The sequence below is a fragment of the Cornus florida genome, unplaced genomic scaffold (assembly GCF_030987335.1).
Source record: "Cornus florida cultivar Cherokee Brave unplaced genomic scaffold, ASM3098733v1 CherokeeBrave_3.0.0_Hap2_Chr08, whole genome shotgun sequence".
NCBI lineage: Eukaryota > Viridiplantae > Streptophyta > Magnoliopsida > Cornales > Cornaceae > Cornus > Cornus florida.
The window spans coordinates 99,128,938-99,153,906 of record NW_026775578.1 but is presented as its reverse complement, the minus strand read 5'-3'; the positions used below and the strand labels follow the sequence as shown (position 1 = coordinate 99,153,906).

The following is a 24,969-nucleotide window of genomic DNA, read 5'->3' as shown; positions in this document are numbered from 1 at the left end:
GCGGTATTAGCAAGGGTTACCTCTGATCATGTTCCTTTGGTTCTGGATTGTGGGGGGTTTGTGTTCTCGAAGATCTCCGTTTCGGTTTGAGAATATGTGGCTGAGAGCGGAGGACTTCTAAGGGAATATCCGTTCTTGGTGGGAGGGAGTAATAGTTACAGGTTCGCCCAGCTTTATGTTAACAAAGAAGTTAAGAGCTCTCAAATTCAATCTTAAAAAGTGGAATAAGGATGTTTTTGGGAATCTTGAATGGAGGAAGAATAGAATCCTTGCTGATTTTTCCGAAATTGATCGTCTTGAGGAGGCGGGCAGGGATGTGGAGTCTCTACGTTCTAGGAGAGCTTCCTGTCAAGCTGCTTTTGCTCAGATTGCTAGTATGGAGGAGATTTCATGGCGACAAAAATCCCGGGCTCTTTAGCTAAAAGAGGGTGATCGTAACACAAATTTTTTTCACAGACTAGCTAATGCTCGTAGAAGGAGTAATCACATAGGTTGAATTTGGGTGGAAGGTGTGGAGTTGTGGAGGGAGGAATAGGTACGTAATGGGATTGTCTCTTTTTATCAGAAGCTTTACACTGAGCCGCTAGCCAGGAGACCCAAAATTGACGGTCTCCATTTTGAGGCCATTTCTAAGTTGGGTAGAGACGGGCTTGAGATTCCTTTTACTGAAGACGAAGTTCTAAAAGCTTTATCTAGTTGTAATGAGGACAAAGCTCCAAGACCTAATGGGTTTACCATGCGTTTTCTTATGGAAGTTGGGCAGTAGTGAAAAACGAGGTGATGGGTACATTTAAGGAGTTTCATGCTACTGGCGTCTTTGAAAAGTCACTAAATGTCTCATTTATTGCCCTTATCCCTAAGAAGGGTGGTGCCTCTGATATTAAGGATTTTAGACCAATTAGCTTAGTGGGTTGTACTTACAAGCTCATGGCTAAGGTGCTTGCTCTAAGGATGAGGGAAGTAATGGATGGGATTATTTCAAATTCCTAGAATGATTTTGTTGGAGGCCGGCAAATTCTTGACTCTGTTCTTATTGCAGGAGAATGTGTGGATTCCAGGTCGCGTAGTGGTGTTCCTAGAGTTTTATGCAAACTTGATATTGAGAAAGCATATGATCATGTGAACTGGAAGTTCCTTCTTTATTTGTTGCAAAGAATGGGGTTTGGAAGTAGATGGAGGAAATGGATTGAGACTTGCTTCTCATCAGTCAAGTTCTCAGTTCTTGTGAATGGATCTCCCATTGGTTTTTTTGGGTGTTCTCAGGGTTTAAGACAAGGAGATCCTTTGTCGTCTTTCCTTTTTCTTATTGTTACAAAGGGCTTAAGCAGACTTATGCGAAGGGCTGAGAATCTTGGTCTTATTAAGGGTTTCGAGGTGGGAAGAGATTTTGTCCATCAGGTGGAGATTTCTCATTTACTTTTTGCGGACGACACCCTGGTTTTCTGTGATGTTGATGTGTCTCAACTTAGATATTTGAAGTGTATCCTGGCTTGTTTTCAGGCAGTTTTCGGGTTGAAGATTAACGTGGCTAAGAGCGTGCTTGTCCCGGTAGGGAATGTTCAGGATATTTCTTCTTTAGCTGCAGTTCTTGGTTATAGGGCCAATTCTTTTCCCATTCCTTATTTGGGTTTGCCTCTAGGGGTTTCTTCTAGGAGAGTGGGTAGTTGGGACCCTATGATTGACAGGTGTGCGAAGAGATTGGCAGGTTGGAAGAAGCAATACTTGTTTAAGGGGGGTAAAGTTACTCTTATAAAGAGCACTTTATCGAGCCTACCCACATATTTTTTATCCATGTTCCAAATTCCATGCTCCGTTGCTGATAGGATTGAAAAATTTCAAAGGGATTTCCTTTGGGGCTAAAGAGGAGAAGAGTTTAAGTATCACCTTGCAGATGGGAGCAAGTTTGCAAGCCTGTGACGTTGGGGGGTCTTGGTATTAGAAGACTGGTTCCTTTTAACCAAGCTCTCTTGGGCAAATGGTTGTGGAGATTTGGGAGGGAAAGACATCATCCCTAACGAAGGTTAGTCTCATGTTGGTTTGGGGAAGAGATTGGTGGCTAGTCTACTAGTCCGATTACCCTTGCGGGAGGAGTTGGCATGTTTTAATCCATTCGGAAGGGTTGGGACGTCTTCTCTTCTCATATTAGATTCAAAGTTCGTGATGGTAGATGTGTTCGTTTTTGGGAAGATCTTTGGTGTGGTGATCACCCATTATCTCGTACATTTCCCAGACTATATAGTATTGCAGTTGATAGGCACGCCTACGTAGCTGACTGTTATCGACTTGATAGCAGTAGGATTACGTGGAATGTGCACTTTCGACGTTCCTTTCAGGATTAGGAGTTGAACGAGGTTTGTGTCTTCCTGGATCAGTTGTATCGACAAGGAGGAGTTGGCAAAGGAAGTGACGATCTGACATGGATTCCCTCTTCCCATGGTCGCTTTAAAGTGCGATCTTTATTCCTATGTCTATCTAATTTTGATTGCCTCGACTTTCCGTGGAAGACCATTTGGCGCTCTATGGCTCCAACTAGGGTGGCATTTTTTTTATGGACTGTAGTTTGGGGTAAGATACTGACGATTGATAATTTGAGGAAAAAGGGGAATTGTTTGGTCAATTGGTGCTGCCTATGCAAGCAACATGGTGAGTCAATTGATCATATTCTCATGCATTGCCCCGTAGCACACGACTGTTGGAATCTTATTCTTGGGTTGTTTGGCATGCGTTGGGTAATGCCACGTTCTTCTAAGGAGTTGATTCATGCTTGGAGAGGATGTTGTGTGAGAAGAGATGTATGCGATTACTGGAGAGTTGTTCCACATTACGTTTGGTGGTGCATCTGGAAGGAGAGAAATAACAGAATGTTCGGAGGGAAGGAGTCGTCTACAGCGACATTGAAACTTTTTATTATTCGCTCTCTTTTTAATTATGTTAAGAGGAGTTCTTGCTCCTCTTCCGATGATTTAATTATTTTCTTGGATTTTTTAGGGCCTTGGCCTCGGTTCCATTTTTGTAATTGGGACGTGTTCCCCTTTTGAACGCCTTTTAATTTACTTTTTACTTATAAAAAAAAAAAAAAAGGAAACAAATACTATAATTAATTTTCTTGAAGGACAAGCAATACAAGTCCTAAAAGGATTTAACCTCGTTGTATCATTATAAATAGAGGCTAGACCTCCCAATAAAGATATACAAATCTTCCTGCACAATATTTGTTTTTTCAATTGATCATTTTATTTCTGTGCAGTGAGAAATTGGTTGTCTATTCTAAGTTAACAAAGTTTTGCTCATACGATTTGGCACCGTCTGTGGGAAGAGACAAACTTCTCATAAATTTTCATAGTATGATATATGCGACATCGTTCCGGAATGACAACTGGAACCGATGCAGATAATTCGAAACGTTGAGAAGAGCTAGCGAAGATAGCGCAGCACAGTTGCAACCTCTTCGACAATAGAATCAAGTCCTTCAGGCGGACATTGATCGTTTGACCGCACCGCCGCCGCCCCGGCACAACAACCCCTAGGACGAAACCCAACGGACCCCATTCAGGTACCAGAGCTGCAAACCAATCAGCGGCATCTCGACAACCCTCAGGGCCACAACCTCCAGTAAGACGGAATCTAGCATCTATCCTGGCAAGTTTATAATAGTAGCAGAGTAGGATGGTAGAAGACCAAGCCGAGTCAAGTAAGAGGAACGGGTATGGATTCGAACCCAATCCCACCATGATTCTCAGTACTACAGGAGAATTGTTCAAGGGTTTCAGAGTTCAGACCCCAGAGCAGATGGCGAAGGAGTTCACTGCTTCGATCATCAAAATCCCGTTCACTGACAACATCGAACTAATGGACGATCCGACTCACCACTTGGCCCACTATGCTCAAAAGATGGCAATGCACACCCATAACGACCGCCTCATGTGCAAAGCCTTCCCTGCGAGCCTGACCGGTGTAGCGGTTGAATGGTTCAAAAACAAACCCCACCGATCCATCTCAAGTTTTGAAGAACTTTGCGTAGTATTTTTAGCCCAATACTGCGGAAATAAGAAACAAAAGAAAACCATCACCAGCCTCTTCGCTCTACGGTAGATGAAGGGTGAAAGTCTCCAAGCATTTAACGTACGGTTCAATATGGAAGCTGTAGGCATACCCGACTATCACCAGCTTATGGCAATGGAAGCCTTTAAAATCGCAATAATCCAAGGAACGAAGTTCCACACATCTCTGATCAAATATTCACCCCAGATAAGTACACTCTAAGCCGAGCACAGAGTTATATTCAGGTAGAGGAGAATGAAGCGAACCGAAGGTTGCAATCAACGCTGATTTTAGTAAAAGGAAAGTCAAAGGAAAAAAGCTCTAAAGTTAAAAACTCCGGGCCCCCGTTGGCCTCGGTCTTCCCAGCTTCAGATAAAAAACAGAGGACCGAAGAAAAGGTCACGCCCATAAGAACAACGCTGGCGAGATTGTTCCAGGAGAACAAAGCTAAATTCCCTGTTCCACCTCCCATCAAACAGCCCATGGAACAGAGGGATAAAAGCAAACATTGCGCCTATCACAGGGATTACGGCCATGCAACTAACAATTGCAGGACTCTCAGACGACAAGTGGAGTCACTAATCTCAAAGGGGGATCTAGCGGAATACGTGCACGACAAAGAGCAAACAAAGGCAAGACAATCAACCATTGGACCTAAGAAGACCACTACCAAAGGGAACCCCGTGCGGGTGATTCACGTTATACACAGGAAGCCCGAGGAAGACATGGTTCCGAGGACACCTACAGATAGGCAAGTTCACAAGCTGAGGAAACTAAGTACGATCAATACCGTTAGCCTGGGAACCGCCAGAATTCGGTGATGAGGATTTAGCAAGAGTTCATATACTACACAAAGATCCATTAGTAATCAGCCTGCTTGTGGCTAACTGCTTAGTGGAAAGAGTTCTAATAGACCCGAGAAGCAGCGCTAATATACTTACCTAACAAACTTTTGAAACTTGGGATAGACGTATCACACATAAAGTCCACCTCAAGCCCATTAGCTGGATTTGACGGGTCCAAGGTAGATCCCATCGGAGTATTGGACTTGTCAGTAACCGCAACAAGAAGAACCTTAAAGGAAAACTTCGTATTGGTAGATATCCATCCTTCCTATAACCTAATTACGGGGACAGGCTGGATACACAGGATAAAGGGAGTCCCATCCACTCTCCACCAGGTCATGAGGTGTATCACCCCGGACGACAAGGGTACGATAGACCTTCGCGAAGATTAGATAGCGGCAAAGGAATGCTATGCGGTCACTTTGAAGGATATTCAGAAGCAAAGATCGCCTGTAGTCACCTTGGGAGATGGTCCTAAATAGCAGTTACAGACTCCTCTGCCCAAGTATCTCAAGGCAGAGGATGACTGTGGTATCCCAACCATGGAGCCGCTAACCTTGGTAGAGGTAATTCCGGGAGACTCAACAAAGGTTACTCAGATCGGGTCAACCCAAACCCCAGAGGAGAGGGAAGAAATATTCGAGTAATAAGAAGGAATGCAGACATGTTTGCCTAGAGCCATCTAGATATGCCTGGTATCGACCCCCTAATATCATGTCATAGTTTAAATGTTGATACCTCATTTCGTCCTATAAAACAGAAACAAAGAAGGTTCGCTCCCGAAAGAAATCAGATTGTATCCGAGGAGGTGGATCGGCTGCTTCAAGCTGGATTCATTAGGGAAGTTTAATACCCGGAATGGCTATCAATGTTGTGGTGGTACAAAAGAAAAATGACAAGTGGAGAGTATGCATCGATTTTACGAATTTGAATAAAGCATGTCCGAAAGATAGCTTTCCCCTCCCCAAGATTAGATCAAATGGTCGACACCACCACCGGTTTGAACCAAACAGATAACTATCAGGCCGGGCCTTGTCTTCCTTCTTTAACTTGCTGATTGATAACCCTAGCCATCAAAAGGCTTCTGCAACAACAGATCTGCAACTTGACAATTACATACCCTAGCCATAGAAAGTTTCTACAACAACTGATCTACAACTTCGCAATCACACCTCGATGGCTATCATCACACGACTGCTGCCGAGAAACAATCAACACCTCGACGATAACAAAGATCAACAAAAGTGATGATGGTTAGAACGATTTACGATCAACAAATCGTATACAATGTATTATGCTCTTTGTAAGACGATTAACTAGGATGAAACGATCGGCTGAAGATGAGGATTGTCCTGCTCTGATACCATGTTAACTTTGTAATAGAGAGGTTTTGGGAATTTTATGTGAGAGAGTTAAAACCAATAACCCTACTCTCAGTATTTTATATACATATATATATATATATATATACACACGCACACACACACCAATTAATAACATTACAATAAAATGACTAACTTTCCCCTTATAAGAAATACACCTAAATACACACTATACATTCCAACACTTTTTAACACTAGACACTCTATGCCATATGAAATAGTTGGCCTCACAAATGTCCTATAAAATTTTCCTTTTAGTTGATGTGTTATTCATTATCACATAAGATCCCACTAGCTTGCCTCCCTGTCCAACCTGCTAGTGGTGTTTCATGTGATAAACAAATAATACAGAAACTAAAAGATCAATTTTATAGGACAATTGTTAGGCCAACTATTTTATATAGTGCAGAGTGTTGGGTGTTCAAAAAGAAACGACAAAATCGAATTCATGTCCATACCACCTATAGGTCTTCTTTGAATATGTCCATATCACTTAAGTATATTTTCTCTTATCTAATCACTTGTAGGAGCCACACCTAATTTCTCCCCCGCATTCTGGTTTGTAACCCTATATCTTTTAGTGACGCTTTAAATGTCCTCATTTCCGCTACTTGAATTTGTTGTTCTTATTTCTTTTTTTATAAAAGGTCTCTATCTTCTTGTTAAAGTTTTATTTGATTTTATTCAGTTTTATTGCACTAAAAGGTAGAAAACATTTCATCATCTCATTAGGCGGAGTTCAAAAAAAGATTTTAGGAAACAATAATGAATCAACAAGAACCTTAAAAATGTTCATAATGATTTATTCAGAATTAATCAGCAATATGGGTTAAAAAGATGTTTGAATGAAAAAATTTATCAAAAATAAAAAATAAGATGTTTGAATGAAAATCGAACAGTTTAGTGGCTGTGGTTGTAGGAAAGCTTGGGATAACATGACGTAATTTGAAAATTCTAAATTATCATGCTTGTTTAGAAGAGACCATCACAACAAAAATACAAAATCCTTTGACCTAACCTTAATCAATACAAGATTTGGAACTTCGTTTAAAAAAGAAATCATTAAACCTAATTTTTAAAAATAATAAAATAAAAACTGAAAACTGAAAAAAAATTCCTACAAAATAAGGTAAAACAGCACATGTCAGATTAGAAAATAAGAAAATATAAAGGAACATAGAACATCATTTTTAAACTAGTGAGTGATAAATGTGACTGCAAAACAGTTTTGAAGGCATACCATTGATATGATCACTGCATCAGCTTCCCGGCCCTGAAAGCTATCAATAGTTGCAACCTCAACACCTCTGGCCTCCGGAAGCTCATCAAATCTGTCCCTCAAGAGTTGCACCTGAGCAACATAGGGAGATTGCACTGCGATGGCTGTTGGGCTAACACCTATATAAAATAAAAATAAATTGGAACCATTGAAACCATTCAATATAAGCCTGGCTTTCCAAATGTATCAAAGATTATAAAGTTAATAATTCTTTTAATTAAAATATCTGCAAGTTAGCCCTCTGGCATTCATAAAGAGTACACATTTTTAAGTTAAAAAAAATAATAATAAAAATAAAAAAATAAAACACACTATCCTCTGTGTCCTCAGTCCTCACTTAGATGATTTTCCTTAATTGGTGTCCCAACCAGCTTTCAACAAAGGATGCATGAGCCAAGAACTATTCTTGTGGCAACTTCAATCCCAAGAAAGGGTCAAGATAATTGGAAGTCTCAAAGGCACAATTAAAAAAAAGAAAACTTTTAAGGGTTTTTTCACCAGTTACTTACATATTAAAAAAATTGGTGGTGTAAATTGAAAATGATTGCTATTTTAGAGAGGAAATTGTTGTTGTAATCAAAATAGATGGCGAAAGTAAAGTGGATTGACCATCTCAATTGAATTGCCTCAAAGTTTCAATCATGAGGACAATGTGGGTACTAATGGGAGGGTAATGTTTTTTCTGGAGTGTGTTGATTCTATAAACAGCAATTGGTGTGAGGACCGAAGTTTCCTTTACCTTTTTCCGCAATTTTCCTTCACAAGCATCTATATGTTTTGTCATGGAGAGATAGGTGCTTTGAGGACATGTTGGGTATTAGTTAGTTTCATGTGGGACTTAGGCGTGCATATAGATATTTTGTCTACATCGTATTCTTGTAGTAAGTTATTAGGGTGAGGGGTATACTAATTGTTAGCATATATGATAGCCACGATTTATGGAATGACTTACCATATTAGCAGATATTTGATTATGATAAAGAATATGCCACAGAATATGCTTTAGAATATGTTGTGATTTGATTTAGTTTCCTTTCTTGTAATAAGAGCATGTGCTCTTTTTATCTATAAATACTAGAGCTGTGAATGAGTGATTCATCTCATTCAAGCTTTTACAAAATTCTCTCATTTTTCTTCTTTTTATTTCTACTTGGTATCAGAGCCAACACCTTTCCACACCTTCTAGCAGCCTTGTTACTTGTGCGACAACCACCTTAGGCTGTTTGTGACATCGTGTGACGTTGCCTACACATGTTTTTCCGTGTTGCTGTGTTGTGATCGAAAACAGGTATTTTTAAGTTTTACAATTCTTTTTACTCTTCTAAGGTTGGATAAATTGGGACAGTTAGTCTACAAAGAGGTTCCGAATATTACGAACGAGGCTGTTTGGCTATATGTAAGCGGGCAGTGCTCCTTAAAAACAGTATGTATTTGGATTTTTCGGGAATGGTATGAGGAGACATTATTATTGTTTATGGTCTGAGGAGACCCTTTGATTTATTAACAGAATTTGCGGTGTTTTTGGAGTTTTTTATTGTCATGTGACAAATTATCGCAGATTCAAGGTCCTCGACTGTTAATTCTCTTGGCTCAAGTTCTGTGGGTGGTGGTGCCATTTTTTCCACTAACTCATTAGAAAATCCAGGACTTCAAATCACCACAGTGAAGTTGGATGGTTCCAACTATTTGATGTGGCCACAATCTACCAAGATGTTCATTGGTGGCAAAGGCAAGATTGGCTATATTACTGGTTCTGAGAAAGAGCCAGCCGAGTCAGAGAAGGCATATCCACAGTGGTTTGCAGATAACGCTATGGTTATGTCTTGGCTAGTCAATTCGATGCAACCAAACATAGCTGTTGGCTATATGTTTATGAAGACTGCTAAGTAGACTTGGGATTCAGTTCAACGCACTTATTCTTAGAGGCAAAACAATGCACGGATTTTCCAACTGGGGCGAGATATCACCAAGTTGATGTAGTTTTATATACAGGGAATGTGGAGAAGAATCGAGTGTTTCATTTTCTTGCCGGGTTGAACGACGAGTTTGAGTACGCTCGTGTCCATTTATTGGGCTTATCTTCATTCCCTACTCTTGAGGATGCATATTCCTATGTGTTGTCAGATGAGAGCCGTCGGACTCATCCATTAGGTGTTACTATTGTTGATCGTTCTACTGTGGCAACTCGGGTTCCCAACCTTTCAGGAACTGCACCATCCCAGTCAGTTCAGAGCTCTACCACCGGTCCTCCTCTGGGATGACAACGTGGAAGGTGTGACCATTGCGGAAAAATTATCACTTCAAATCTCGTTGTTATGCTCTACATGGACGCCCACCGCAATAGAAACAACAGCCTCGATCCTCTGCACATTCTGTTACACAACCAGTCTCGTTGTCAACTCCTGACAACACTGCCTCTACATCTTTTGCCACAATTACCTTAACTCAAGCTGATTTGGACAAGTTCAAACAATTCTTCAACTAAATGGAGGCATCATCTCAACCAACCTCCACTTATGCCCACTCAGGTACTATTGTGTCTGCACATAGTGTATCTACATCTTCGACACCATGGATTATTGATTCTGGTGCTTCAAACAATATGATTCGTATGTCCTTATTCTTCCAATCTTATAGAATTTGCTCTGGCCATCGCAAGGTACGCCTTGCAGATGGTTCTCCATCTTCCATTGTTGGGAAGGGTCACATATCAGTTACTCCTTCATTAACTTTGTCATATACACTTCATGTTCCACAGTTGACTACAAATCTTATTTCTGTTAGTAGCGTTACCAAACAATTAAATTGTAGTGTAACGTTCTTTCCCTCTCATTGTATTTTTCAGGATCTAGTGTCGAAACGGACGATTGGTAGTGGGCGTGAAGTGGACGGTCTATACCTGTTGGATGCTCCTTTGTCACCTCAAGCACATTTAGCTTCATTTTCTAATTTTGTTTAATCTAATATATGCCAGCTTATGCGTTGGCACATGCATTTAGGACATATTTCTTTCGGTTATTTAAAACATTTATTTCCTTTCTTATTTTGTAATGTGGCAGTGTCAGATTTATCATGTGAGATATGTCATATGGCTAAACATGTTCGTTCCAATTATCCTGCTAGTAATAATAAATCTGCTTTAACACCTTTTGATCTTGTTCATTCAGATGTATGGGGTCCTTACCCAGTTACTTCTAGTCTTGGATTTCGATATTTCGTGTTGTTCATCGATGATCATAGTCGTGTTACATAGGTTTATCTTATGAAAACCAAAAATGAGGTATACACCATTTTTAAAAAAATTTTGACAATGGTTCAGACTCAATATGGTCGTACCATTAAAAAATTCAAATCTGACTAAGGTACGGAGTACACTTATGGGGAGGTACAGCGGTTATGTACATAATTTGGTATTGAGCATCAGATGGCTAATGTTAAAACTCCTCAACAGAATGGCCGTTCTGAGAGAAAGAATCGCCACATCCTTGACTTAGCCAGAGCAATATGCATTGGCATGAATGTTCCCCAGTCATTTTGGGGAGATGCAGCTCTTACAACTATTTACATCATTAATAGGACTCCTTTTAGGGTTATTAACTTTACAGCCCCACTCTTAATCTTACATCCCAATTCATCTCTTTTTTTAATTCTTCCGCGAGTCTTTGGGTGTGCGTGTTTTGTTCAACAATTGGGGCAGACTCATACAAAGCTTGACCCTAAAGCTTTGAAGTGTGTGTTTTTGGGCTATTCTCACTCTCAAAAAGGTTATAGGTGTTACCATCCTCCCAGTCGTCGGCGGCGGTTTATATCCATGGATGTTTGTTTCTTTGAGCATACACCATACTATAGTGGTTCAGTTGGTTCTCAAAGTGAATGGTTCCCATTGAATATAATGGATGATCACCTTCTTCCATCTTCAACTCCTCTACTGTTCCCTGTTTCGTCTTCTATGATTCCTCCTCGTGATACCCCTCCAGCAGGGGGAATTATTCCTTTTTCATAGGTTTATAGTCGGAGACAACTGGTACAAGCTTCTACTCCCACGATCAAATGCCCTATTCCTTCGGCACCAGCTCCGCCTTCTCAAGCTATTGTTTCGCTTGATGATCGCCCCATTGCTCTTCGAAAGGGTAAACGTTCTTGTACATACCTTATTTCTAATTTTGTTTCTGATTATGCTCTCTCACCCTCTTATCGGAGTTTTCTTGTTTCTGTTGCCTCGGTTCCTCTTCCTTTTAGTGTTGTAGATGCACTAGCACAACCGCAATGGTGTGATGCTATAACAGAAGAACTACAAGCACTTGAGAAAAATCAGACTTGGGACATGGTTCCGCTTCCTATTGGACGAAAGGCTGCGGGTTGTCGTTGGGTGTTTACAGTTAAGCATAATCCAGATGGGTCAGTTGCTCGTTACAAGGCCCAGTTGGTTGCCAAGGGTTATGCTCAGACTTATGGCATAGATTATCAGGTGACTTTTGCCCCTGTTGCTAAGATGAATACCATCCATGTATTATTTTCCATTGCTGCGATTCGATCTTGGCCTCTATTTCAGTTATATTTCAAGAATGCCTTTCTCAATAGTGATTTGCAAGAGGAGGTGTACATAGTTCCTCCTCCGGGCTTTCGTTCTTCTGCTCATTTTGGTATGGTATGTCGCCTTCGTCGTTCTCTGTATGGCCTCAAGTAGTCTCCTCGAGCTTGGTCTGATCGCTTCGGCACTGCCATGCTCAAGTTTGGTTTCCATCAAAGTGCAACTGATCATACCTTGTTTTTACGTCATTCAAGCGGGTAAAACAGTTGCTCTCATTGTGTATGTCGATGATATTGTTCATACCGGTGATGATACTACCGGAATTGCTAAGGTTCAGAGCTATCTTGGTCGTCAGTTTGAGATTAAGGATCTTGGTCCCTACGGTACTTCTTGGGCATTGAGGTGGCTCGCTCCAAGGCTAGCATTTGCATCTTTCAACGCAAGTATGTTCTTGAGTTGCTTTCTGCTTCTGGTCAGTTTGGCGCTCGTCCTGCTGATACTCCGATTGAGCAGAATCATCAGTTGGTTGATTCTGAAGGGGAGTTGTTATCAGATGTTGGTCAATATCAACGACTTGTGGGGAAGCTCATCTATTTATCCATGACTCGATCTGACATTGCTTATGTCGTGAGTGTCGTGAGTCAATTCATGCACTCTCCTCGTACCCCTCACCTTGATGCAGCTATTCAGATCCTTCGCTACTTAAAAGGGTATTCGGGCCGTGGTATTTTGTTTGCCAATCATGGTCACTTACGTGTTGAGGCATGGACAGATGTTGATTATGCAGGATCAGTTTCAGATAGGAGGTCAACTTCGGGTTATTGTACCACTATTGGTGGTAACTTGGTTACTTGGCGCAGTAAGAAGCAGGATGTTATCTCTCGATCTAGTGCAGAGGGAAAGTATAGGGCTATGGCTCTTAGGGTATGTGAGTTGCTATGGCTGAAAACCTTGATGACAGACTTGTGCCTTCCAGTGTCGCTTCCATTCTCACTTTACTGTGACAATAAGTCTGCCATTAGCATAGTAGCAAATCACGTTTAGCATGATAGGACTAAGCATATAGAGGTGAACTGTCACTTCATTCGAGAGAAGATCATCACTGGTCAAATTTGCACTCCATTTGTCACAAGCTCTCAGCAGCTTGCAGACATTCTTACAAAGGGTGTCAGTAAGATTGTGTTTGAGAATGCATTGTCCAAGTTGGACGTTTCAGATATCCACGTACCAACTTGAGGGGGAGTGTTAGCATATATGATAGCCACGATTTATGGAATGACTTACCTTAATAGCAGATATTTGATTATACATATGTTAGCATTTACGATAGCCACGATTTATGGAATGACTTACCATATTAGCAGAGATTTGATTATGCCATAGAATATGCTTTAGACTATGCTGTGATTTGATTCATATTTAGATTTGATTTAGTTTCCTTTATTGTAATATGAGTATGTGCGCTTTTTTTATATTTCTACTCATTTTTTATCCCAGCTCATGGTACAGAGTTTAAGATCAGTCCTCTTCATTACTTGCTTGGCCTTGAGGGGTTCCCTCGGCACTATGGTTTACATCTCTCTCAAACTTGCTACACTTGTTGATCTCTTGTGCTGCAGTTCTATGGCCTAATGCAAACCATGTAGTACCCCCCTTGAGTGCCAAGACGCTTGGTTGGATCTCCAGTATTTGACTCTGACCCATCCAGACATTGTCTTTGCGGTTCATTATGTTGCTCAATTCATGAGTGTCTCTCGAACCACTCATCTTGCTATTGTGAAGCGAATTCTAAGCTATCTCAAAGGCACTTTGAACCTTGGATTGGTCTTTCAGCCCTCCTTTGGTGCTTTAGTCCTTGATGCCTTCTGCTAATTGCGCTGGTTATCCTAATACTTGTCGTTCCACTTCTGGCTACTATGTTTTGTTGGGCTCAAATCTCATTTCTTGGAGTGCTAAGAAACAGCCTACATTTCCTCATTCGTTTGAATGCGGCACCTTCTACATGAGTTTCACGTGCCTCTCTTCGAACCAGTCACACTCTACCGTGACAACCTCAACATTGCTAACTTGGCATTCAATCCTGTCTTCCATGCTCATACCAAGCATATTGAACTTAATTATCACTTCATTAGGGAACTTGTTCTCTCTGGTAGCAATCGTGTTCAATTTGTTTTGTCCATTGATGAAATTGCAGATATCTTCACTAAGGGGCTTCACAAGAATCGCGCTTTGAGCTTCTGCGTTCCAAACTGATCCTCCCTAGACCTTAAGTTTGTAGGGGAGTGTTAAACAGTTACGTTAGATTTAGGCTTCATATTAGCTTATATATTTGCATGTCTTCTGTCACATATGTTTAGACTTAATTTTAGGCTATGTTAGACAGCTCCCTTAAATTTAGGCTTGATTAATGCTTGTATATTTACATATCTTCAATTAGTTTTTTACACATGTTTAGGCTTAATTATAGGGGTAGCTTACATTTAGCCGTAGATCTAAGCTTGCATTTGTAGATGTCCTTTTTGATTCTATTAAAGATTTAATGGAGGAATAAATGGAGAAAAATCCTCCTTGTTTCCTATTTTATAGTTCTTCCGATTCTCATAATTTCTTCTACTATATAAAGAAGCTTATATAGGAGCCTCCACCATTGTATTGTATATGAATTGAGAGAGTGGTATAAAAGTGATGTAGCCCTTTAGGCTCTTTGTGCTGTGGATGTATGCTCTAGTGGTTGAACCACGTAATATTTGTGTGTTCTACTTGTTTTATTTATCTCTTCGCTTCCGTTTTTAGGTTTTATAACATGGTATCAGAGCTTAATTTCTCTTCCTAGGTTTGGACCCCTATTTTGGAGTATTCCCTTAGCATTTGAAATGTTGCTCGGTGCTATTTGTGACTTGTTTGGGCTGCCGATTTGTTCGGCAGTAATGTTCTTCGCCTTTGTCGTGTCTCCGACAATTTTTATTGACTTGTTTGAGCTGCTGGTGTGTTCGGTAGCATTGTCTTCATCTTTGCTGTGTCTCCGGCCATTTTTATTGACTCGTTTGGGCTGCCGATGTGTTCGGTAGCATTGTCCTCGCCTTTGTCGTGTCTCCGGTAGTTTTTTGTCGACTTGTTTGGGCTGTCGGTGTGTTCGGTAGCATTGTTCTTCGTCTTCTCTCTTCTCTCTTCATCATTCACACTTGTTGTTACTCATTATCCCAATGGCAAGTTGGGCATTCATGCTCCAACTTGAGGGGGAGTAATGAAGATTTAATGGAGGAATAAGGGGAGGAAAATCTTTCACACTTGTTGTTTCCTAGTATTTAAGATTTGGTGTTACTAGAGGAATCAATAGAGAATGTTAAATTTTGGATGCGGAAATAAGAAATGCAAATAGGAAAAGGGAAGAGAGAAAGATGGAGAACACAGACATATACATGGTTCGGCACTAAGGCCTACATCCATGGACAAAGAGCCACTAAGGGCTACATTTCTATTATTCAGATATCTTTTGCTCGAGTACAAAGAGCCTATATATAGACACGGTAAAGATAAGAAAATATGGAAGGCGTACAATAGTCAAAGGAAACACCATGATTGGTGGAGGATTTTGCTCCACCGTTATATACAAATATTTATAATTGGAAGGAAATTAACCGGATCACCATGATTGGTGGAGGATTTTGCTCCACAATTATATAGAAATATTTATATATTTCAACAGAGAAAAATCCTCCTTGTTTCCTATTTTATAATTCTTTCCATTCTTATAATTTCTTCTCCTTTATAAAGGAACTTATATAGGAGCCTTTGCCATTGTATTGTATATGAATTGAGAGAGTAGTATAAAAGTGATGTAGCCCTTTGGGCTGTTTGTGCCGTGGATGTAGGCCCTAGTGGCTGAACGACTGAACCACGTAATATTTGTGTGTTCTACTTGTTTTATTTATCTCTTCATTTCCGTTTTATGACAACAGATTCCATGAACACACATATAAATACCTCTATTGGGATGAATGCAACGGTGGTGAATTTTCACAATTCGTTTAACTCTCATAGTCGAGTATAAAATAACTGTTTTCACTAACTGCTTTTTAACTCATTCTTTACATATTTACATCTTTCAAAGATTTCCTCATTTCTAGTGTTTTGCCTAGTTTTATAACAAGGCCCTTTTTGCTTTCACTATGGTTTGAACTTTATTCCACCACCAAAAATATCCTTCAATAGTCATATTCCTATTTCATTCCACAAGAACCTCTTTTGCCATTCTTCTGATATATTTGGCCCAGCATACTATATATTACAAAAGTACCATCTGTCTAACCTATATGACCATGATATCATAAGACAAATTATAGAAATGACCCAAAATAAATGGCCTTAGAAGAAGCTAAATACTTGACAATGTCTCGTGCTACCAATCGCAAACAGTTAACATTTAAGGTTCTCTTGAGCAGTATTGGCATGCATCAAATTCATCAGTGACTAATTATCAAGTTACGCTAGCTAGGTCACTCAAGATCATCTAGTAATTGGGTTGCGTCAAATCAAGTAGCAACCTTTAATTGTCTAGGGTTGTTTATTAAATTAGAAATAATAGGTTTATCCTAGCAATAAAAGATTTACATATCTAATATCTATATTACCCTTTAGGGACAGTAAGAATTCATTTATTTCTTTTAAATACATGAATGTCAACGATGGTACAAAAAACTAGCAAAGATTATGTTGAGGTCAGCGTGACTTTATTATGTGACAGATAGTGTAAGTTCCCCATGCAATTTAGCTTAATTGTCACTAAGCCATCAAAAAAGAGATACGCCCTTTAATCCCATGCATTGGGTTCTAAACCCCTGAACTCTTTCTATTGAGGCCTCTTAGTATTCAACCCCCTGCAATTAGACCAATAGATCATTGAAATAATTTTCACTAATTGACTCAAAAATATTTTCTTTTCATTTGGCCTGAAGCATGTAAAACACTCAACATGTATGCAAAGTGTATCCATAATAGGTTCAATTCATCATTTAACTAATGTTTCAGAATAACAATGAAGATGCAGAAAAATATTAGCTCAAATTTTTTATCGAAGAGACAAGAACACGAACCAGCATAAACCAGAGAAAAGACATGTAGCACAACAATATCTGCTTCCCCTTCATTGTAAAAGGAGCCTGTGCCAGCCGGGTCCAAATACTCCTCACAGCCAACTGACAAAGATCCATATGGCATTCTTGTATCAAGTAATAATAATGGGCACTGTGTTGACCATGTGGGCTGCAATCATGTATCAAAAATGTTAAAATAATACTTTGAACAACTTATGGAAAATATCACAAAGGAAAAGATAAACAACATATTAAGGAACTTCTATTTTTTTATTAAAGGTCTTCAAACCCTGATTGTTTAGATGGTATGACCAATACAATATGTCTGAAATAGCTTATTAATGAAAATAGATTAATATGAAGCTCTTTTAAACCCTATGGTACTTAAGGAATCCAGCAAAGTGGAAGTTTAGGGTTGTGGAGAATATAAACAATCCAAATGCCAAATACTGACGTAGGTAAGAAGTGTCAGACTCAATAAACATGACCACTGCAGAGGTTTGGGAAAATATCACACGGGTGCCAAGATAGGCCAAAATTACTGTCTACCCCACTACCAGGGTGTATTTTCTTAAATGTAGGGAGGCAGGTGAGATCATATTGGACGGATGCAAATGACATGATCATCTTTCTATATGTAGGAGGTAGCTAAAATCATGTCTATGCTCCCGAATCTTGACTACACTACCAGTGGTTGTTTTTAATACCTCAACTGCATAATGAGGCAGCTTTGGTTAAGATTGTGAATGACTGCCTTCATTCCACTCCATTGCCTTCTTCGTAGCTCTATACAATGTCATAGTATACACATGTACACCAATTTTTTCTAAAACTTCAGAATGGAGATCATCCAACTGTAGTTCAGGTTGTGCTTTGTTAGCATATATATGATAGCCACAATTTATGGAATGACTTACCATATTAGCATGGATTTGATTATGCATATGTTAGCATATATGATAGCCATGATTTATGGAATGACTTACCATATTAGCAGAGATTTGATTTAGATTTGATTTAGTTTCTTTTCTTCTAATTTGAGCATGTGTTCTTATTTTATCTATAAATACTAGAGCTGTGAATGAGTTATATATATCATTCAAGCATTTACATATTATAAATCTCATTCAAACCTTTTACACAATCTCTCATTTTTCTTCTATATTATATTTCTTCTTGGTATCAGAGCCAGGGTGGTCTAACTGCAATGAGGACATTGCGAGTTCGGCACCACCCATTTGGGAATGGTCTAATGCCCAGGTGTCGGGTAGGTAAGGTGGTCCGACCTCAATGAGGGCGTTGCAAGTTTGGCACCACCCATTCAGAAACGGTCTAAGGAGACATAGTTGTTTCTTTTTTGTGGTCTGAGGAGACATAGTTGTTTCTTTTTTATGGTCTGAGGAGACATTGTTGATTCTTTCTTCTACATTATTTAAATATATGTATAAAGGGGAATGGTCTAAGGAGACATTGTTGATTCTTCCATCTACATGTTTTGAACATGTGAAGGGGAATGGTCTGAGACATTGTTGGTTGTTTACAGTCTGAGAAGACATTATTAATTGTTTATGGTCTGAGGAGGCATTTTTGGTTTGTTGATCGACAATTTTAATCTAGTCAGATTTGCACTGTGCAACTTGAGATTCTGAAGAAGGGTGCTAGCAAGACCGTGTTTGAAGATGCGTTGTCCAAGTTGGGTGTTTCAGATATCCACGCACCAACTTGAGGAGGAGTGTTAGCATATATGATGGCCATGATTTATGGAATGACTTACCATATTAGCATAGATTTGATTTAGATTTGATTTAGTTTCTTTTCTTGTAATAAGAGCATGTGTTCTTATTTTATTTATAAATACTACAGCTATAAATGAGTTATATATATCATTCAAGCCTTTACATATTATAAATCTCATTCAAACCTTTTACACAATTCTCTCATTTTTCTTCTATATTATATTTCTTCTGGCTCTAAATGTATTGCTAAGCTATGTTACCCGGAGTCGGGTTCAAGTGTCGGATATGGGTGCGTGTCTATTGGTCCGATTCATCCATCTTTCAAATTATCGGATCCGCATACTCGGCTAAAAAGAGTGCAAAAATTGGATACAAAACATTAAATAGAGATGTAAAGTCTCTAAAATGGCCAGTGCGCGTGAATGCACCCTCGGCCAAAAGCGCAGAAATTGTGCAACAGACGTGCATGAAGAAAACAACCGTCTTCAAGCTTCAAAAACCCAATTTGGTACCAGCAGCCTCCATGAATCTGATAGAAAACACCCGATCTTACAAAGGAACACCAAAAAAATCATTCAGATTCCTCACAAACATCCACCGAAACAATCTTCCATAAGCATGTCTTCATCAGCCATGTCTGATAGATACAAAAAGGTGTCCGACCCATATCTTGTGTCCATGACACCTTGGGCTAACTTGGAGAGTCCAGGTAACATAGCTGCCAAGCTTCTTAGATATCTAACTTGGCAAGTCCAGGTAAAATAGCTGACAAGCTTCTTAGATATCCAAGTTAAGTTAACTTCCCAGTTCTTTGTATTTCTAAAGTATGCATGTTCCCCTGAAATTGTTTTTACCTTGAAAGTGACTCCATCAGGCATGTGTACTGCATGAATTCTCCAATTACACCCGTGGTAGACATAATGAGTTGTTATCTTATTCATCCTTACCACTCACAAGTCAGAAACCTTTTTGAACTGAATAGTCAGTCCCCTAAGACGGACCTAAAATGTTTTACATCATCAAAGAGGAGACCCTTTTGAGTCATCCGACCTATTATCTATCCTTGTTCCATATGCCGCTTCTGTTGCAAAGAGGATAGAGAAGCGTCAAAGGAATTTCCTATGTGGGGCTATGGGAGATGAGTTCAAATACCACCTCATCAATTGGGAGCAGGTTAGCAAACCGCTTAGTGCTGGGGGTTTGGGGTCAGGAGATTAGTTTCAGCAAAGCTTTGTTGGGCAAATGGTTATGGAGATTTGGGATAGAGTGGCACAAACTGTGGAGGAGAGTCATCAGTTAAAAGTTTGGGGAAAGCAATGGTGGTTGGAGCTCTATGAAAGTGAGGTCTTTGGTGGAGGTGAGGGTTTGAAAGTTCATCTGGAAGGGATGTGATGGATTTTCTAAACATATTCTGTTTATACCTAATAGGGGGAGTAGGGTTTTGTTTTGAGGGCATAGTTGGTGTGGAGAGAGGATCCTTGCGGATGTCTTCTCGAGATTTTTCCGGATTGCTTTGAACAGATCCTCATCAGTCGCTTATTGCTACCGTCTTGAGAGCGTTGGATTGATATGAGATATTCAATTTTCAAGGTATCTTCAGGATTGGGAGGTAGACGACTTTGTGGAGTTTATGGTGCTGTTGTATGGCCAGCAGGTATGTGGTGAGGGAGATAAATGGGTTTGGGCGGCTGATCCACATGGCATATTTGAGGTTCGCTCCTTTTATAGGAGGTTGATGGGTTTGTAGGAGCCTCAATTCCCTTGAAGGCCATTTGGAGGCCCAAATCTCCCATAAAGGTGGCTGTCTTTGGGTGGACGGTTGCCCTAAAAAGGATCTTGACAATTGACAACCTTAGAAGGAAGCGTCAAGGTTTGGTCAATTGGTGTTGTAAGAGAGACAAGTCAGTAAACTATCTACTCTTGCACTGTCCAGTGGCTTGGGGATTGACCTTTACCTTGTTTGGTGTATATTAGGTCTCACTGCTTTCCATGATGAGCATTCTCAAAGCTTGGGATGGGTGTATAGTGGGAAAACCAAATCGGGGCCTTTGGCGGGAGAGGAATAGAAGATCCTTTGATGGGGAGGAGACTCCTATATGGGTTCTCAAGATATTCTTAGATCATTAATTTTATGGATTCATGTTTGATATTGCAAATCCGTGGAGGAGCTTTTGTCTTTTGTGGAAAGTCTGAGGATATAGCAATTCTTATTTTTTCTTCGTAAGCGGGATGCACAGAGCCTTTTATAACACTTTACTTATCAAAGAAAAAGAGAGGAAACCCTTTTCAAGTTCTTTTATATCTCCCTCACCATACTTAATGACTTTCCCTTTCAAGTGCTTATGCACAAATACAGTTTTCTGTTTTGCATCAGCACTACAATCAGAATATCTACCACTTCCATCAGAATATAAATCAGACAAAGCAGAATCACTATCATCATATTCATTCTCCCTTTCCCAAACCACATCAGATCCTATGCAATCCTCATCATCAACAACCTTCCGTTCCTCGTCATTACCATTTATGTTGGCTAATTTCATTACAAAAGCTTGAGTTTATAACATTTATTTAACTTTTAGATGATACTTAAAAGTCAGAGTTAATTGTGTTACCAGAGTCCAGGGACAAATTTGGAAGTCAAAGCTATATTGAAGTGAAAAAAGGCAATTTTAACTCTCAAATATGCATTCACCATTACGGTTCACATTGTTCATGCATTCCTTCAATTAGAACTTCACATATTTCACGATTTTTATCATAAAAAACCTTTTTGAACTGCATAAACTTGTTTTTAGAATTTTCCTCAATTAAAATCCTAATTTAGCAAGAACAGGGCCCTTCGATCAATTGAAGGATCCATCAAAGGCTACCAATCATGTCAATCAATGACAATTGGCTCCATCAATCAAGCACTACGAAATTCAATTTCCATATAGAACTGAATCTCCTTTTGCAGCATTCCCTCTAGCATCGCAATTAAACACTTTAGTCAATCAAACAAATGTTTTTCTAATTCAATTTTCTATGTCCCATTTTCTGTTCATTATTACCAGTTATGAGATCGAAGAACTGAATCTCCTTTTGCAGCATTCCCTCTAGCATCGCAATTAAACACTTTAATCAATCAAACAAATGCTTTTCTAATTCAATTTTCTATGTCACATTTTCTGTTCATTATTACCAGTTATGAGATCGAAGAAACTGCTATGTTGAAACAGAAGGCGAAGTTTGAAAAATGGATGGCACAACCACATAGCTATCGTGACTTTATATGACCAATAATAGTTCCTAGAATTTGGGATTATTTAATAAAAAGCAGAACTATGTTTAAGGGCTGCATATGGTTGGTTGTTGAGAAAAATGATATGTATGTTATATCTTTGAATCTCTAAGAACTGAAGAAATCTACGAAAGTTCTTCACAATTATTTGACTTTAAGTCTATTTCTGTGAGAAGTAAAAACTCAAAATTCTAAAATTTATTACTTCATTTTCCCCTCTTTCTTTTCTCATGTTTATTCGCAACCAAATTCAACTGAAAAATATATGGAAGAAGACTAAACAGGGTAGGTTTGGCTATATTATTTTCAAGGGTAAAGTACAATGACAACCCCTGAGGTTTAGTGTGGGAAAATAAGATTTATTAGTTGTGTACAGGCTGTTAATAGCTAGGGATTTATTGGTTGTGTACAGGCTGCTGTTAATAGCTAGAGATTTACAGCCTACAGGCTGTTAATAGCTAGAGATTTATTAGTTATTGCAATCCCTGATTTCTAGGGATCAGTTTTTATTAGCTTCCTAGAATAGCATTATTCTGATGTATATATAAGAGTGTATTCCCAATTCTTTAATCAATTAATTCGATTACCAATTTCAGTAATTTTGTCATGGTATCAGAGCTCTAGGCTCGTTTTCTGGATAATCATCTTCTCTTGGCCTTCTTTGCTAGTTCCTTTTTCCTAATGTTCTTGTTCTGTGAAAATCCAGTGTTACCAAACCTGTGGATTCCATTTCTCTCTCTAAATCATGTCAGCATCTACTGAAACCAGCAACACTTCAGAGATTCCTGTAACTGGAAGCAACGGCTCTGTCCCAACAGGAGAATTGCAGAATATCCAGGCAGCGTATAGGTTGAACGGGAAAAAGTATCTGAAGTGCTCTCAAATGGTCCGCACGTTCTTGAAAGGAAGAGGGAAACTGAGCCACTTGCTTGGTAATGGTCCAGAGAAGGAGGATCCTAAGTTTGATGCTTGGGATGAACAAGACTCTATGGTTATGTCATGGTTATGGAACTCTATGTTACCAGAAATCAGCGACACTAGTATGTTTTTTAGCACGGCGAAGGAGATATGGGAAGCAGTCAAGCAGACCTATTCCAAAGTACGTGATGCTGCACAGATCTATGAGATCAAGACCAAAATCTCCGCTACCAAACAGGATAATCGGTCAGTCACCGAATATTCCAACCTCTCGAAGGGTCTATGGCAGGAGATGGATCATTATCACTGCATTCAGATGAAGTGCGGTGAAGATGCAGCCATCCTTAAGAGGTTTGTTGAAAAGGACAGAATTTATGATTTTCTTGCAGGTTTAAACATCGAATTTGATGCTGTAAGAGTGCAAATACTTGGAAAAGAAGATCTGCCAACCTTAAATGAGGCAATTGCAATTGTTCTTGCTGAGGAAGGAAGAAGGGGTGTTATGATTGAAACTCACACAGTAGAGAGTTCGGCCTTGGTGTCAAAAAACACGGCTATGAAGAATTATGGCTCCGAACAACGTTTTGGAGAAGGCAATGGGCAAACTGATACGTCAAAACCATTCAACAAGGATTCTCTGTGGTGTACATACTGCAAAAAATCCCGCCATACTAAGGAGAAGTGCTGGAAGCTCCATGGCAAGCCTCAAATTGTGAACAAAGCTTGGTCAGAAAAGAGTGGATAGCCAAGAGGACAGGGACAGGCACATGTGGCAACCACACAATCCAACAGTGAAGACAATCTTTCAATCCCATCTGCTGAATTCAACAAAGAAGAGATAGAGAAATTAAGGAGCCTTTTGGGAACGTTGGAGAAACCGTCTACAGCAGGTACTTGTTCTTTGGTGTTCTCAGGTATTTCCTCTCCTTCCCCCTCTTCTCATGTTTTTAGTGCTTCGGATATAGTCTCCTCAAGCTCCTGGGTCATTGACTCAGGAGCTACAGATCACATGACCCATTCCTCAAAAAAATTTATTTCATATACCCCTTGTCCTAGCAATAGGAAAATAATAACAGCTGATGGTTCAGTGACAACCGTGGCTGGTCAAGGAGATGTTTTTTTGAATGACCACCTTACACTTAAGAATGTCCTCCATGTCCCAAAACTATGCATCAATCTTGTGTCAATCCAGAAACTCACTACAGATTTTAATTGCAGTGTGATGTTTTATCCTCTCCGTTGTATATTTCAGGAACAGGGCACGAAGAGGATGATTGGACATGCTAGGGAGAGGGATGGTCTATACTACCTTGAAGAATCTTGTGTCACCATTATCATTTCTTTCCGAGTCATTCAAATCCAATAAAGATAAGATATGGCTTCAACACCTTCGTCTTGGTCACCCATCATTTAGTGTTCTCAAAATAATGTTTCCTTCATTGTTCAAAAGTTTATCCATTGAAAATTTTCATTGCGACGTATGTGAACTTGCAAAGCACAAACGTACTTCTTTTCAAATCAGCAATAAAAGAACTTCTATTCCATTTACCTTGATTCACAGTGACATTTGGGGACCTTCCACTGTTACTAATGTTTCTGGGGCAAGGTGGTTTGTCTCATTTATTGATGATTGCACTCGTGTGTCTTGGATTTTTTTGTTAAAAAATAAATCGGATGTGAGTTCTGTGTTTCCAATTTTTTTCAATATGGTCAAAACTCAGTTTGGTGTGGTGATAAAGAGATTCCGATTTGACAATGCTAAGGACTACTTTAATCAAATTCTCTCTCCGTATTTCCAAAAACAGGGCATAATACATGAATCCTCTTGTGTTAGCACACCTCAACAAAATGGGGTGGCCGA

General features: G+C 39.5%; 1 protein-coding gene across 1 annotated transcript in view; it reads right to left on the bottom strand.

Moving 5' to 3' along the window:
- The window catches only part of LOC132268316 (uncharacterized), a 66,096-nt gene that overhangs the window by 3,369 nt on the left and 37,758 nt on the right, over positions 1-24,969 (bottom strand). Inside the window, exons 6-7 of the mRNA XM_059769164.1 lie at positions 17,172-17,340; positions 7,509-7,666 (exon numbers count right to left, since the gene is read on the bottom strand). Coding sequence (XP_059625147.1) covers positions 7,509-7,666; positions 17,172-17,340 — 327 coding nt within the window. The remainder of the gene's footprint in view (positions 1-7,508; positions 7,667-17,171; positions 17,341-24,969) is intronic.